This window comes from Chlamydotis macqueenii, chromosome 12, assembly GCF_036417535.1.
Source record: "Chlamydotis macqueenii isolate bChlMac1 chromosome 12, bChlMac1.mat, whole genome shotgun sequence".
NCBI classification, from domain to species: domain Eukaryota; kingdom Metazoa; phylum Chordata; class Aves; order Otidiformes; family Otididae; genus Chlamydotis; species Chlamydotis macqueenii.
In genome coordinates, this window is record NC_141567.1 from 17,608,673 (window position 1) to 17,625,100 (window position 16,428).

A 16,428-nucleotide genomic window follows, 5' to 3' on the forward strand; every position below is an offset into this window, starting at 1 on the left:
ATGTTAGATTCCCTTCTTAATAATTTGATTAAATAATATTCTGAAAATGCGCAACATTTCCTAGAGAAGAAAAACTGTAGCTTAATTTTTGGTCTCTTTGCAAAGAGTGCACATGTTCTGTTTTTCTTTGCATAGCAGTGTTTTTACATCTCATAATGTGTATTAATCACAAAATCAGTCCTCCAGGCTTTAGCCAGAGGACTGGAGAATGTGACAGTGATCTTTGAACTTTTAGCTTCTTTCAAACGTTACCTGAAAGGAGCTTTGCCTTTTGGAAGGCAGAAATACAGTGTCAGAGAAATGCCACGGTACCACCACCTTGCAGCTGCCCATCTGCCCATCCCTCATAACGCTTCAGTTCAGAAACCTTCCACAAAAGGAACCAGCAAAGTCAGGAAACTGAAACCTCGTGTCGTCCTTTTTCACAAAAACACTTTCTTCGTACTGTGTAGGAGAAGAGCATCTCTCTACATTTTCAGATGCTGTCATTCATTGTTTTATTCCAAGTGTCTTGTATTGTAAATCAGCCAGGGAAAACAATGCATCCTCTCTTGAATTGCACGTATTCTGCCAGGTTGAGGTGACGCTTTTATTTGCTGATTTTCACTTGTTTTCACTGACTTCAGCCTTGACCAGAAGTTCCTACAGGTGGGGGTCTCGGGATGTTTCTGACCACGTTCAGGACCTGCATGCTCCTGCTGTGCAGCAGTTCAGACCCCTGATGCTTCTGTGCTAGGAAAAGGAGAAAGAGGCCAACAGCCAGATGTGCATCACAAGAAAAGGCAGTTGTTTGTTTGGTTTTTTTTTCCTGAACACCTTTTTTTTCTGGAACACCTTTGTGATGGGGATAGTGAAAAATGGGACAGGAGGAGGCAAAATCCTCACTAGTTTTAAATCAGAGCTTGATTTGTCTGTATGACTCGGGTCTGAGGTGGCAACATCCCTTTTTATTTTCTCCGTGTGATGACTTTAGACAACAGCTCTAATCCATACAGTAAGGTGGCTGCTTCCTGGGACTCAACAGAGAGACCTGATGTGAGCATTTGCACCTGCCTTTCATAAGCACTTCCATGGCCTTCATGGCACTTGCAGTGCCTTTCGTGGCACTGTTTTGCCATGGTGCCTTCTGGAATCCGATAGATGTGTCAACGGTGAAATCAGATGTTGCTTCAGTCTCTTACTGAGTAATATTAGCTACACAAGAGAAACTGGAAGTAAAATAAGGAGAAATAGAATCTTAAAAGTAGAGGATAGTTTTCTTTTATACAAAATAATGGTCAAAGTTTATTTTCGTTTCTACTCCCCTTTAGTTCATCCACTTGCAGATCTCTTCTCTTTTCTGAGAGAGCTCCTCTCCTTCTGCAAACACGGTAGGGTAGATCCCAGCGCACAGTGAGCGAGGCAACATGAAACAATCCTGACTTACTTAGGCACAGGGACAATTGTTCAGAAGAGCCACTGGAACCAGACCTGCTTAGCTGGTACATTAATTCATAAAAAAAAAAAAACAACAAAACAACCCTATGTGTCTTTCTCCTCCCTGTTGTAGAAAACTCAGAATTGTTTCCTATTAGTCCTGAAAAAGGCACTAAACACAAGATACTGCTGCACCCAGCTCTCTGCTTCCCCTATAAGATGAGCCAGGCGTTTTGGTGGTGATCTTTCCTGGCACGTAGGGAAAGATAGAGCTTCAGGAAATCTTCCCAGAGGCTTGCTGTACATGGGGAATGAATTAAAGGTTTAGTTCATTTCTTAGTGAGGATTATTCCAATAGTTGTACATTACCATTTCCATTGTACAAGAGATCTTCACCACCTAAATAATAATTTTCAACACATCCTGTTACTCAATATGATGCAACATATTCTTGCCCTCTGTCAGTGTGGTGTATCACGAAGTCCTGGGGTATTGTGCAATCCAACAGAAGAAAATCAACTTTAGGCTTTCAGAAATTCTTAAAAGTGTTGGGGGTTTGGTCGTTTAAGTGAAGTCAAGCAGTTTGTCCAGGTGGGACAACAGTGCCAGTATTACTTTTTCTTCTGGGAGGCATTTCTCTATTTGCTCCCACTTGCATAAATGTCTCTCCTGCCTTATGCAAAAATAATTTAAAAGGGATTACTTATGGAGTTCGTTAGGAATTGCTGAATCAATGGGTTATTTAGCTGGATGTACCCCCTTTCTGCTGCAAGTTCCTGGGGTATAGGAGACAGGCAAGATCTATGTAAGGGGGTGCACAGTAAGGGATTGCACCAGCATAGCGACTCTTGAACCCTCGGAGCTGTTAAAACTGTTGCATCAGCCCGACTGCCAAGCACAGGGTGTCCATTCACTTGCAACTGCCTTGTCTTTTAACCAGCAAGAATAAAATCCTTGTTCCACTCGCACAGAGCCTCAGCATTACCTGCCTTAGGAGTGTTTTATGTTTTCATGAGCTGCTCTTGTACAAAATGAACTACTATCATTTCCTGAACAGGGTAAGAAACAGTTTTCTTACCCTGCAAATTTATATGAGATTTTAAAAGTCGACATTTCACCTCTTGACAACAACAGCAACAGAAAACAACAAAGACGACACTCACGTTGATATAAAGAAGAAACTTGCTCTGAATCACGCAGATCCGATTGAGACACCCCACTGCCTAAGCTGGCACAAAATCCATCTGCTGTCTATATAGGGAAGAATAATTTTGTCTTAAACTGTCCTTTCTCTGGCTGTTTTACTTGTGGATGACTCTACTGGAGCGGAGGGAAGGCACGTCTGGGCTCCTGGCTGCGGGTAGGACAGACTGTGGTGATGAAAGCTCCAGCTCCTGTTCCAGACTACGTCTCCCCTGCAGAGCTCCCAGCACCCCAGAGAGCTGGGTTTATGAGTTTGGTCTCCTCTTCCCCTGTTTGATTAGAAATTTCACCTTAAACCTCCATCTCCAGAGGAAGCTTTCACCAGATGTGATTTTTTTTATTGAAACCCAGCTTTACCTTCCCTTACTTCCAGTAAACTTGTGTTTTCCCACAAAAAAAGGCTTTGTCAAAAACACGAGTCCTAACCAAATGTGCGGCTGGAGTCTTTCAAAGGCAGGTGCCTCCTTTCCTTCGGGTGCTCCTGGGGATTTCCTTCTCGCTGAGCAGCAGCCCCCAGGGCTGTTGTCAGCCCTGACTTGTTAATAACCCTGCAGTAATTACAGCACCTATTGCACACAGGATGAAGCGATGAGGCTCAGACCTCCGTGTTGTTGTCTACCTATATTCTTGTTTCCTTTGGTCCCACCCTTTATTTTTTTTATTTTTCATTCCTTTTAGGAATTAATTAGGCCCGAACAAATTGAGAACAGCACCAAATAGCACCTTGGTTTGAAAAGTTGTTACTTTAAAGAAAAAAAGTTTGTGTTTGTTTATTTCTTTGCTCTGAGTGGAACAACAGAGAGCTGAGCTGGTCAGTTTTCACTTAATTCTCAAGACTAAGAGTAAGTACCTGTTGCCTCTTATTTCAAGCACAAATGAAGTTGCACCAAGAGTGTTTTACCAAGAGCTATGGAACTTTTCAATTCCTCAGTCTTGCTCAGTGACGTTTTTCCACCACTTTGGAGAAGTACTAAACTCCATTTATAGTAAGGGAGCAATTCTTTGGGGAACTGAAAAGCTGTTGGGATCTAGATGCGTATTTTCTACATTTTTTTTTTCTTAACATTGACAACGCTGAGTGATCCCCGTGCAGAGCCGTGCCCCTCAGCCCTCACCTTGTCCCAGCCTCAAATCCCCAAATTCTTTCTGAACAATACGGTGAGCTTTGTACGTTATTGACCTGTGGCTGCTGAGAAAAGTTTTATTACAAAACCCAGATTAAACAGGAGATGAAACAAGTGTCTTACATGTCATCTTCCAGCCAGAATCTACCTTGCTGCAGTATGGCATGAAAAAAAAAATCAGAAAAAGGTCTTTTTGAGCTAAAAGGAGCTGAAGAATAACAGTAACAGAAAATCTGTTTATGGAGCAGCCTAATTTCCCTTCCATATAAGTATACAATGAGTGTAACTGGATTGAAATTTGGAGTCTTTGCAAAGCAACGCAAGGTCCATGTCCCTAGTCAGTGACTCTAAACTGTGAAGAAAGAGAAGCAGTGCAACGCTGCACTGCTGCATTGCGGGAGTGAAAGCCTTGTGGAAGGAAAGGGATGGGGCATGAATCACCCCGTCCTGCAAGGAAAAAACTCTGTTGAAATGAGATTCACAGGGAGAATTCAAGATTCGCCCTGAAGAATCTGTCGTGGGAGGGGAGACTGAGCTGGGATTGCTCAGGCTGCAGAAGAAATGGCTCGAGGTGGATAAATACCTGGTGGGGGAGTCGGGGAGACGGAGCCAGGGCTTCTCAGTGGTACCCAGTGAGAGGGCAAGAGGCAATGGGCACAAATTGGAATTCCACAAGTCCTGTTTAAGCGTAAGAAGGGGTTTTTTTTTTCTGTAAGAGCAGTGAGACACTGCAACAGTTTGCCCAGAGAGGTTGTGGAGTCTCCATCTTTGGAGACACTCAAAACACAGCGCTGGGCAGGGATCCGTTTCAAGCCCTGTGCAACAAGTACTCGTTTGACTCTAGGTGGTGTTCGTTGGATGTGTCTGTGTACATGCTGGTGAAAAGAGAGTGGATGACTCCTTCCATATTTAAATTGCATATCCATGGCACAGTTACAGTTGGCATGAATAAGAATCCTCCATTTCTCTGAGCCCAAGCAAAACCAAACAACTTTTGCCGAACAGGAGAGATCAAAACAGACCAGACATAATTGTGTAAAAATATTAACAAAATTGGCACAGTTTAAGCAGTCAAAACCCGTAGATAAGGCACTTAGTTCCAGCATGGTCATCAGAAAATTTTAATAAAATTTAATTACTTAACTGTCTGTTTTCAATCATGGAACTAAAATGAGCTTTCTGGAAATCCATTAATCTGCCCGGTCTGGAAAGCCTTCTATGGCCTTCAGACCAGCCCACTGTGTTCATACTCTTCCTCCTCGTAGGGAAGATGCTCAGCCTGATGTGCCACATGCAAGCAACAGCTGGGCATATAACCAAAAGCTACAAACATAAAACTCTAGTCCTTCCATTTGAGCTCATCACCAAGGCAATTAATGACCCCGAATACGCTGCACTGGGTTCCTCACACACGCTCCTAGGTGCTGTTTTAGGAATACAGGCGATGGAAGCAGCCGTTGACTTGTTTGCCTGGCTATCGATATCTGTGCAGGGAGCATTAGTGCATTTGAGCTTCATTTTAGCTGTTGTGCTCAGCTTAGAAGTGATTTTTGAAGCACCAGTGTTTCCATAGCCACAACAACTAATCAGGTTTTCTACTTGTGATTTCGTGTGGTTTCAGTGACTGTTGCGAGATTGCACCCCCCTTCACGGGTGCTTCGCATTGCCCCAGTGAGCGAAGCGTCCTCCCCAGATCAGCTGGGAGAATGTAGGAAGAAATTACACATAAAAAAAGAATAGAGTAGCCTCTTCTGTGGAGATGAAGTTGACCTCACAACAAACACAGACATCAGCTGGACAATCTGTTCAAATTTTCCAAGTTGGTTCCCCCTTTATTCTCCATTTCCACACACACCCACCAGTGATGACTTGTGCTGGATGTAAGTGGGGCCACAGCCACGCGTCTGCCTCTAGTCACACTTTCTGCAGTCCGGAGAGATGCAGTGCGTACCCGCACCAGAGCCAGGTTTGGCAGCGACGCCCGTCCCTGCCCTTGCTCAGCCACGCCATGGGCGCGGGGGCTGGCAGGAGCCCTCACCAGCCCCGGCTCTGCCCTCCTGACAAACCTGCTCCGTCTCACTTCCTCCTCACAGACCTGCTTCAAAACAATGCGCCCTGCAAAACCTAACCTCCACAGGAAAGCAGGGTAGCTCGTGGTATAAAAAAGACTTCCTTTTTTGAGTAAAACAGTTGATATTGTATTTCTTCAGTACATTGCCAGTAAGTCTAGAAAGTGGTGTTACTGTGACTTTTATGATCATCTCTGCACTCTAGCACCACAGTTATGAGTCTCACTAGAAGTTAAATTATTTATGAAACTAATTACATCTTTTTTGGCATATATAATATATTATTGTGTGGAAAAAGGCTACAGTAACGGTGGAGAGGTTCACCTACAAAGTCAACTTTGCATTGAACCTGATGTAGAATAGAGTCCAAACAAGAAAGATTAAGAAAGCACCTGTGTTTGTAACAGGCTTTCTATCTTAAGCCCTTCCATGGCTCCCATTCTCTAGCGTCTGACCCATAATCACAGGTACTGTGCAGGCAGGAATGCTGTAAGAAGTCGTCCACAGCAGGGAGGGAGGCAAATCTTGCTATGTCATGTTCAAGGCCTGCATCGTATTTGCTGGCTCGTATCTCCAGCTCACTTGTGCTTTTTTAAGTCTGAGCTAGGAGAATCTACAAGCCCTTACCTCACCCCACAGCTAAGCACGTCACACTTAAAGCATTTTTTTTTTCAATCCTAAGCACCTTAGGAGCCCATGACACATTTTTAGAATTGATGTGGCCACTTGAGTTTGATTCAAAGCTGCCCCAGGGAACAGATTTGCTCCCGCTCAACTCTGGGCACTTTGGAGCCTGCTCCAAAACCAAATGCCTTCTTTGAAAGTCTTCCTTATTCCCTTTCCCAGGCGGCCAAGGCAAAGCCAGTAAAGGGATGGTTGGATGGGGCTTTGAGTGACCTGGTCTGGTGAAAGGTGTCCCTGGCCATGGCAGGGGAGTTGGATGATCTTTAAGGTCCCTTCCAACCCAAACCGTTCTGTGATTCTGTGATGCCAGTAAGCACCTACCTACCTCTCAGCCAGAAGTAACTGCATTTCACAAGGTTGCAACTGGAGTGTTGAGCAGCACGTTGGAGAAAAAAAAAACAAAATAGAAGGAAAAGGCAATGACAAGAATTGCAGAGGAAAAGCAAATGATAAGTACAAAAGCATAGAATGAGACTAAGAAAGAGACTCAGTATTTGTGACAGAAGGGTAAAGATTTTCTTGGTTAGTGTTTTTTTTTTTGTATCCCAAAAAATAATGTTGCCCAGATCTCTGCCTATTAACATAACCTTGTTAACGTGAAACTCATCTGGTGTTGCAGACGTACTCTTTAGTAATGTGGGAATTCACCTACCTGTCGAATGTGATGCCAGAGAAGGCAGGTAATATCTCTTACATTTGTACAGCAGTCCAGCAGAATATTAATCCATTAGCAACTGCCCTGCATGGGCCATCAAAATCAATTTTTTGTTTCCATCTCACTAATATTTTCCAAAAAATATTAACAGAGGATAGAAAACTTCTGCTAAGAAGCCCATTTTAGTCAAGGCTTTGAGCAACTTTGCATGAAACCATTAGGAAGTGTGTGGAGGATATAAAAACAAAAATTGTAGTTCAGATATACACGAGTTTTAGCCCAGGCCATGATACAAAGGAAATTTTAAAAACCAGCACAAGTGAAACTTTGGTATAGTACTATCACTGCCTCATTTAATAAGGGAAAAGAGAGATTAAGTCACTGTTAGATTTAATAGGGGAAAAGAGATTAAAACTTATACCTGTTAGCGATCAGGGATCTGTAGTGAGCGATCTGCTATGGTGCAAACATACTTTTTGGTTTTAATAAAGATGGTTTCCGTTCATGGTGCTAATTAATAAAGGAGATAATTGCTCACTGAAGCAAACCAAGCAAATACACTTTCCTCTCACTGATGCGCATAACAGAACCTTATGAATGCGAAAATAATTGCTGATCTTGTGATTTAGGGGGCAGGCTGTGCTCTTTTGCTGCATTGTGCAATATCCTGTAAGTTTTCATTTTAAAAGGCTTCTTATTCCATCGCTGAAACTACCGTCCTGCAACCGGATGTGTTTCTGCCCTGTTCATCAAGCTTGGCCATACAAGGTTTCCAGCCAAACAATATTAAAAACAAAGATGTTTTCCTTTAAGGAAGGTATTAGCTTCAAAGCTAAGCAAGGATTATAGTCACATTAACGTGACGAAGCACAGGAGAGAAGTTTAGGGAAGAAGAGCCGCAAGGAACTGGCCGGGCTGGATTCTCAACTGGCATTAATCACCCTCATCCTACTCCAGTCTGTGGGGTACGCCTGATTTATTCTCACCAGTGACTGAGACCCTGAAAAGTAAATATCCCAAATGTACCCATTCTAAACGTCAGACTGTGTATTTTTGAAGGAAGTCCAGAAATGCAGAAGCTGAAGCTCCCAGAGTAGCATTGGCTTGCCTTTGTGTCCTACACTCTGCGTTGGACTGTGCAGTTAGCAGCTCTATAAACGTGAAGGCATGGAGAATCTCATGTAGGTGTGGTCAGACATAGCTAGGATTAACATCAAAATTAACTTTTGTGTTTTCTCATTATTATTTTTTTCAACCGTTCGAGTCTGGTACTGGCGTGGGGGCGGGGAGGGCTTCCTGGAAGTGCTGGGAGGAAGGTGGTTCACTGAAATCTGCTCTTGCCTCTGCCCTTCTATTTCACGCCAAGAAATTACCGTGAAGGGCGAGCGTTTAGAAAGCAAGCACAAACAGCAAATAGGCCATGAAGGGTCTGCTCTACTTGGCCTGATAGGAAAATGTCAGGAAGAATTTCACAGGCCTTCACGTCTTTCTTTAAGGCAGTCCTAGATGCTGGAAAAAATGATTGCCTGGACAAGAGGCAAGCACATAACATCCTGTTTATCCGCCTTTGCAATTTCTGGGGTTTTTTTTCCTTAAAACTTCCACTCCAGAAGCAATTGCAACAGAACCTCAGATTACCCTTGAGAGAGACATGACGAGAGTCTTTTAACCTTGTAACTGCAGAGCAAGAGTTTGAAAGCAAGACACTGAAAGGTTCTTCAACCAGAAGTCAAATAACAAGAACGGAGCACGTCTATTTGGTTTAATACTCACTGCTTTTAAGCCAACTGTGAGTGTTGGGGCTTAGTTCTCCAGTGTCACTGCTAGTTTTTTCTACCTGTGCTGCTGTATGACTGCTGGGCGCCTACATAGAATCATGGAATGGTTTGGGCTGGAAGGGACCTTTACAAGCCATCCAGTCCAACCCCCTGCAAGGAGCAGGGACGTCTCCAACTGGATCAGGTTGCTCAGAGCCCCGTTCAACATGGTCTTGAGTGTTTCCAGGGATGCGGCATCCACCACCTCTCTGGGCAACCTGGACCAGTGCTCCACCACCCTCATTTCCTTATATCCACTCTGAATCTACCTCCGTCTGTGTTAAAACCATTACCCCTCATCCTATCACAATAGCCCCTGCTAAAGAGTTTCTCTCCAGCTTTCCTGTAGGCCCCCTTGAGGTACTGGAAGGCTGCTATAAGGTCTCCCCAGAGCCTCCTCTTCTCCAGGCTGAACAGCCCCAGCTCTCTCAGCCTGTCCTCACAGGAGAGGTGCTCCAGCCCTCTGATCATCTTTGTGGCCTCCTCTGAACTCGCTCCAGCGAGTCCATGTACGTGCCTTATGCATGCCCTTCTACACCCAAATTCAGGCAGGGACTCTCTAGGTGAGTGAACAACAGTGTTCCGCACGCAGCCGCGGGCTTTGCTCTACAAGGGAACGTGAGGGAACTCAGGCTGTGATCAGTAACAGGTCCCCTGCTCAGGGGAGCCACTCCTAACACTGAGGATACTCACTTGTGAGCAAGTGCTCTTCGGTCTATGAGACAGACAAACCTGTGTCCCTTTCCAAAGCGGTTTCTGGACCTACCATGGGAACTGGGACTGTCAATCATTTTCTGTGGACTGGATATATTCTTTACAATGCATCCTTCTGCCTGGGATCAGACACACATACTACCAAACACTATGTTTTTGCGTGGAGACAAACTTGATTTTTTACTAAAATAAATCTAGAAGACAGAACAGGGCTAAATTAGTTTAAACTATATATAGAACCACGCTGTGTTTGAAAAGATTTTAAAATACAGATATATTGAGTATAGGAAATGCTCACTTACCCAAAATGCATCTTTAAACTGCATCTGTGTCATTGTCGTTCTGTGAGGGGGAGGAATCCTTCAGCGAGCTCGCTCTGGGATGAGAGCCGCAGCGTTGAGCCTTCTCGCCGTGCCCCAGCCAACGCAGAAAGCGAAGCACATCCACCGAGCTGGCTCTTTTGAAGTCAGGCTGGTGAAAAACAGCATCGGGCACTTTCAGGCAGCTCAGCTTAATGACCTGTGGCTGTGAAGGGACAGAGGGGAAAAAGGCTCTTGCTCACGCACAGGGACGTGCATGCACTCAGCACCCTAACCCCAAACCTGTTTCTCTTCTGGTAAATTCAGTTAATATTGAAATGAGGAAGCAAGGAGATGTCAAATGATTTCAGGCTGCATCTTCCCATGTGTGCATGTGAGTGGCTGGCAAACAAAAAGAGAAAAAAAAAAAGAGGAAAAAAAAAAAGGAGAAGAAAAAAAAAAAGAGGAAAAAAAAAGTAGTAAAATTCAGTTATATGATTTGATCAGCTACAAAAGAGAGAGCAATTAAAATGCAAAGGAAACCAGCACAATACAAAGCAGTAAGCTGTGAAGGAAATTTGAGTCGAACTATCATACAACTCCGGGGTCTTACAGAGAAAAAGAAGCAAAAGAAATGTACGTGCCACGTTTCTCCAGTACCTTCTGGGGCCGGCGGAGGTCCACGCATTTGCACACGGGAAGTGTAGCTCAAAGTTCCATTTTGCAACTGAAAAGGCTTTTCTAGGCTCGGATTAAATTAAGAACACAGTAAGGTGCGCGGGTGTCTGCACGCTTTTAGACACCTATAGGTCTGTGTAGAGAACATTTCTGCTTTGCATCCCCTTATGGAAGTGTGTATATGAATAGGCAAGGTGTGTGAAAATCATGAGTAAAATCCAAACTCTTGAAAAACCTTGTGATAAGAGAGCTAAGCGTTTATTAGCACCAGGACCCCGAGGAGCTTCACAGCCGTCCGAGCTGGCAGCGCGCCCCGCACCACACCCAGCGCGCCGCTGGGAACTGGTGTTGCCAACAGCCAGTTAAACAGGCTGACGGGTCTGCCGCGATGCAGCTGCAAATAACTGGTAATAAGGTCATACATCTAAGGTTTCCGTGAAACCCTTTCCAGCATACCTGCCCTGCAAGTGAGGTTGCCTCTGCTCACCTCCTGTGGATGTTTTAAGGATTCTGTGTTTTTAAACATTCTCTCGCATTTTCAGAAGGTAGGAAAAAATGAAAGGAAAAAAAAAGTGCCTGCCACAGTCGCCTATGCAAAAACATGTCCAGGGACTTACTTGGCTGTAGCTGACTGATGTTGCTACTGATGCGTGGGTCTTGCTTTTTTGTTCCTGTCCCCACCGCACCAGCCACCCGGGCCGGTTATTTGGCGGTGAGGGCGTCTCGCAACTTCACTGAGCTCCAGTGCGACACAGAGATCTGCTCAGAGATCTGCAGCAGTTGGTGGCTGGAGTTATCAGCAGCCGCTCCATGAGCGATTTGTAGCTGGTGTTTTGGGGAACCAGCAATGTTTCCTTCCTGAGGGTCTGAAGAAAACAGGGAATGTGTGGAGACTTTGAAAGGGAAAATGAAGTGCAAGGACAGGAAGGCGAAAGAGAGAGTTTGCAGCGCCAGAGGTGTGAAACTGCTTTGATTATCATGAGCAGTAGAAAAACACCACCATTGTGTGAGAGAGGGAGAAGGAGAAATGTGAGGATTCACTCGCCGAGGGTGCTGGGGAGGAATGAGTGAAGCTTTCTTCCAGAAGGAAAATTCCCTGAAAAAATCTATTTTGAGGGCATGGGCACTAGCCATAATACGTGATCTGCAAGCAAAAAAAAAAAGAATCCGTTTAAGAGTGTTTTATCTCAGCCTTCCTAAAACTAAATGGTTCCTCTTACTATTTGCAAATTACAGCTTTTTTTTGAAAACAATTGCTTTGCTGCTGTTGGGGTTCATAAAAATGCACTGAGTGCATTTTGGCCCTCCAAAATGATGTGCTACTTTCTCATGATTTTTAGTTTGGCTTCCAACCAAAAAGCCAGTTATTTGATTGAATCTCACGCTGAGCAGTGTGCCTGGATCTGTCCCACCCAACAGCACTGGTGTGGCACAGGCAGCTCCCTCAGCAGCAGCCAGGGATGCTGGTGGATGCTCTCTATACACCGTAAGCACGGGCACGTAGCTTTGCCCTGTGGATGAGTTTATCTCCTTACTGTTTGCTGCAGAAGAGCCCAGAGCAACCGTGTTCCTGGTTCAAGTCTTGATGAGCTGTCGGAAATCAGCTGGTGTGAGTCGTAGCCCCTGGCTCTGAGGAAGCAGAGCTGTTGGGCAGACACTCAATGTGGAGCCATCACTGTGCACACGTCCCAGCATCACTGGATTACGCCCAGAGGGTGCTGTGCCTTGCAGGGGTAGTCAGGCTTTGCGGGGCTCTGGAAAAGGGAGAAAATGATCTCCACCGTGCAGCTGAAGGTACTGAAACCTGTAGCAATAGTCTTGCAAGTGTTATGTACAACTCCCATGATGAATGCTGCACTCAGAGGAGAAGTCCTCCTAAAGCCAGCCTCTAAGCAGGCACATGGCACTGTGGCATCCAGTTATTAACAAGTGCTGTGTCTCATGACTGGGTTAATGTTTCGGTGTGGTGGCCTGAGCTGTAGCCAGGCTGAAAAGGCTGAGCCCAGGAGGGAGCTCTGTGGGGCTGAGGGAAGGGGAGCAAAAATGAATGAACCTCACTATGCTACTAACTGCAATAATGCCACCTACTGAAATCACCGTGAACTTCATGAAATTTCCCCCTGCAAAATAGTTACACAGATACATTTGTGCCAAAGAGAAGGATTTTCGGTGGGGAAGTGAGCGGGACTAGGGTGGCAATGACCAGTGATCAGCTGCTCGTTCGTTTATTTGGTTATTGACAGGCTGGATCCTTTGGAAACCTGCAAGGCCTTCATCTCCCCTTCCTCACCGTTTTAACATGGCTTTTCAGCTAATCTTTGCATACAGCTCCGCTCAGAAGTGTCAGTAACAAGCCTTAAGTGGAACGCTTCCCTGACAGCTGCTGCAGCTTCCTTCCCACCCCTGCTCTGAAAGGTTAAAAATCACCTGTTTGTCTGTTTTATCTGCTGGGTAAGGCCAAGAGTCAGTCTCCAGGCAAGAGTATTGGGGTTTTCTGTCAGTAATTAAAATGTTTGGCAACAGAATGTACCATTTGAATCTGTTCTGTAGTGGAAAATTATGAAAAGTCTGATTTTTGAAAAAAAGTTCATATTAAAAACCCCGCAAATTTTGGTACGCATCAGAATGGAAGTTTCATTTGGGTTTTGTTAACTATATCCTGCTTTGAGCAAAGCTTTTTATTAGGGATTCGGGTGGCAGGTTTGTACCTGACAGCACTTAAAATATGAAAATAGCATCTACAAACAGGGCTGTGCTCAGCCAGGGCTTCGAGCAAGATATTCCTCACAGTTAATGTTCCTGGTTTGGGATAGGTTGGTGGAGTAGGCAGTAAACCTTTTACTTTACACAGAAGCAGGATGAGGGAGCCTAGAAAAAGTATTAAGGCAGTATAGAAAGAGATGATAGAATCATACGCTGAAGTATTAAGCTGGTTGTATTTTTCAAAGCTCGTCAGGTACATTGTGGTCCCTTGGAATCATTGTGAAATGAAAATGGAGAATAGGAGGCACTTCTACAGTCCTCTGTAACAATTCCATCTAGGAGATACGGCTTCACGACGATTGCTGTAATACAGTCATATTCAAAATTAAAACAGTTCAGCCTCTGGTGTCTAACTGAGCCCTAAAGTCTGGAGACACCAACAGCAATGAAACCACTTCCAGAGGAAAACCGCGGCTAAAATATTCAAGTGTTGTAGCCGCTTAGCTGTGCCTGCCGTTTCTATTTCCATACAAATGGCTGTCCGAATTTCATTGCGAGAAATGTTAAGGGCTTTCAAATTATCCACAATCGTGCCAATTTAAAAATTTTTAAATCACCTTGCCTTCAGTGAAGAGCCAATCTCCGTTCCCATGGAAACAGAAACGGCAGCCTCCGAGCATCCGCCTTGATTTGTTACAGCTCCTGTGAACCCGTCTCTGGCTGCTGGTTGGAAGCTGATTCAATACGCTCTAGAGCCTACGACACCAGCCCTGCTTGGCTCTGCAACACGCTCCCGTTGCTGCTTTTAGAAGGAACTGTTTGAACGCCCTTCCAAAAGCACTGTTTCACAGTGCGAGGTGGTCCTGCTGGCATTTTGCTTCAGTAAAATTGACAATTAACATAAAGATTAATTGCATATACTACATTCGTAACCACTATCTAGCATTTCATAGCAGTTCCTAATGGATGCTTTCACTGAAAGGTGGACCCAGTCCCTGATGTTTTACCCAGAGAAAGATAATCATAGTCTTTGCCTTAATTATGAAGCATATGAATGGATTTCCTCTGCAATTAACATAATGATACCCTGTGTATCCTAAACTTATTGTTCCTATCACAGAAATGTGGGATCTTTTTGTTCTTGGTAGGTCTTTAAACATGGTTAGCTACCATCCTTACCCCTAAAAGTGTTTCAAAGACAAAAAAAAAAGAGAAACCGGGAAAGTGCAGTGTCACAGGAGGCTGGACTACCAGAACTGTATCTGGTAGCTCTTTGGAGGGAAGTATAACCACTGTGTGAAAGAGAAAATGAAAGTTTGGGGTTTCTGTCTCCTCTTCTTGTCATACCTTCAGGTACATGCACTAAGAGGCTTTTTATTTCTCTGACATCTTTTGTGTGTTTTACCAACACACTTGCTTTCTCCATCCCATCGATTCAAATAAAATCGCTATTGATTTGCAAGTACTGCATATTCATTAGCCCACTCGGCAACGCTTGCAGTGCTGAAGAGGTTTCCACTTTTCAGAAAGGACTCTCTGAATACTGCAGTTCTGGAAAGAAAGCAGGCTTCAAGTTCACAGAAACATTAGAGAGAAGTTCAGGATGTGCTTTGCAAAAAAAATAATCTTACCTGATTGAGACTACAGGGGGTATGCACAGAGGCAACAGCTGTTCAGACTGGCATTTGCAAAGCTACTGCTATGTTCCGTGAAAAATCACGGTGTTTTTAGTCCATCTCAAACCACTGGACCTTTGTCCAAAACGTACCATCTCTAGCAGGTCTGCCTCTGTACAAAATGTCCCTTCCTTAGTAATACAGTGAATTGTCTAACATCATGGGAGGCAACAGTTTAGATTCCTTCGGCATATTTTAGCAAATATTCTGCATATTTGTTCATTTAGAAACATCATTAATGCTCAGTCTCTCTCTCTAAGCAGCCTGAGTGGTTATTACATGGACACAAAGTGCTTTTGCCAGCTTTAATATCTGAATTGAGCGTGTTCTGCACATGCTGCTTACAAAGTGAGGTCAGATGCAAGAGGCCAGAGCCCTTCAGCACAACACGCTGAAGTAGGACGCTTCTTCACCTCAAACCATAGCGTACTGACAAAGAAAATGTGACACTTAACCTTCACCATCTCTCTTTTTATTCTTCCCGTAAGTCACAGCTAAGGTTTCAATTCTGAGTTTGATCGTTTGGGGTTTTTTCAGACTGGCTATTTTGAGCTCTTCCAGCTGACCATAACCTAAACTATTGCTCATAAAACTTTTGCAGGTAGAAATTGCGGTGTTTGACAGAATTCAGCATTAGCTGAATCTGCTCTTGCTTTCTAAAATACCTTTACAACCTGTTTTTATTTGTTTGGAGAGGTTTGTGATTGGTGAGAAAATTAGAAAAGCATCAAAGTCCCAATAGCAGTGGGACAGACAGGAACACAGAGATGCTGCCAAAGTATGATGTCCCCTGGCACAAACAGCCCCCTGTTTTTTCAAAGTCTGTCTTCTTGGCTATCACAGAAGTCTCTGCTCTGTGTGTTGCTGGAGGAGACCTAGAGATGCATAAGGAGGAAGAGGATTCTTCAGTGTGCCAGCAAGAGGTCTGTTTGATCCACAGGATACAGCGGTTGGAGGCTTTTTCAAAAGAAAGCATCAGTTTTACATGACACAACAGCAGCACAAGATACAGTCCTTTGTTCCAAAACGTCTTCACTTTTGAGCACATGTGGTTACAGCTAACGTTTGGATGTTGTGGAAAAGCTTCTGTAAAACCTGGCAGAGGGGAGGGAGCCACCAGACACTGCTCTCAGCCTTCACCAAACAGAAAAACTGCATTTTCTGCAAAGAATAGGGCCAACAGGAAACAAAGACTAGGCTAACCTGAGTCACTCCGTGTGTGACTGTTCAGAGTCTGGTAATCCCAGATTCAGTACTAGTCAGTCCTTCTGTAAATATATAAATAAATTATGCCAGATTGGAATGCTGAAAATCTCTGCTCTGACTCATTACAGCTCAAGTTTCTATTTAGTTTCTATCTACAGTGAAACAGTTTAAGTTCCAAGAGATG

The 16,428-nt window shown here is 44.2% G+C and overlaps 1 protein-coding gene across 2 annotated transcripts in view; it reads right to left on the minus strand.

The window, feature by feature from the left end:
- Positions 1-10,283, minus strand: part of PSTPIP1 (proline-serine-threonine phosphatase interacting protein 1) — a 54,996-nt gene extending 44,713 nt beyond the window's left edge. For both annotated transcript variants that reach the window (XM_010116241.2, XM_086757615.1), the window contains exon 1: positions 9,985-10,283. In XM_010116241.2, coding sequence (XP_010114543.2) covers positions 9,985-10,017 — 33 coding nt within the window. In that variant the 5' untranslated portion in view covers positions 10,018-10,283. The remainder of the gene's footprint in view (positions 1-9,984) is intronic.
- Between the last annotated feature and the right edge of the window lie 6,145 nt (positions 10,284-16,428).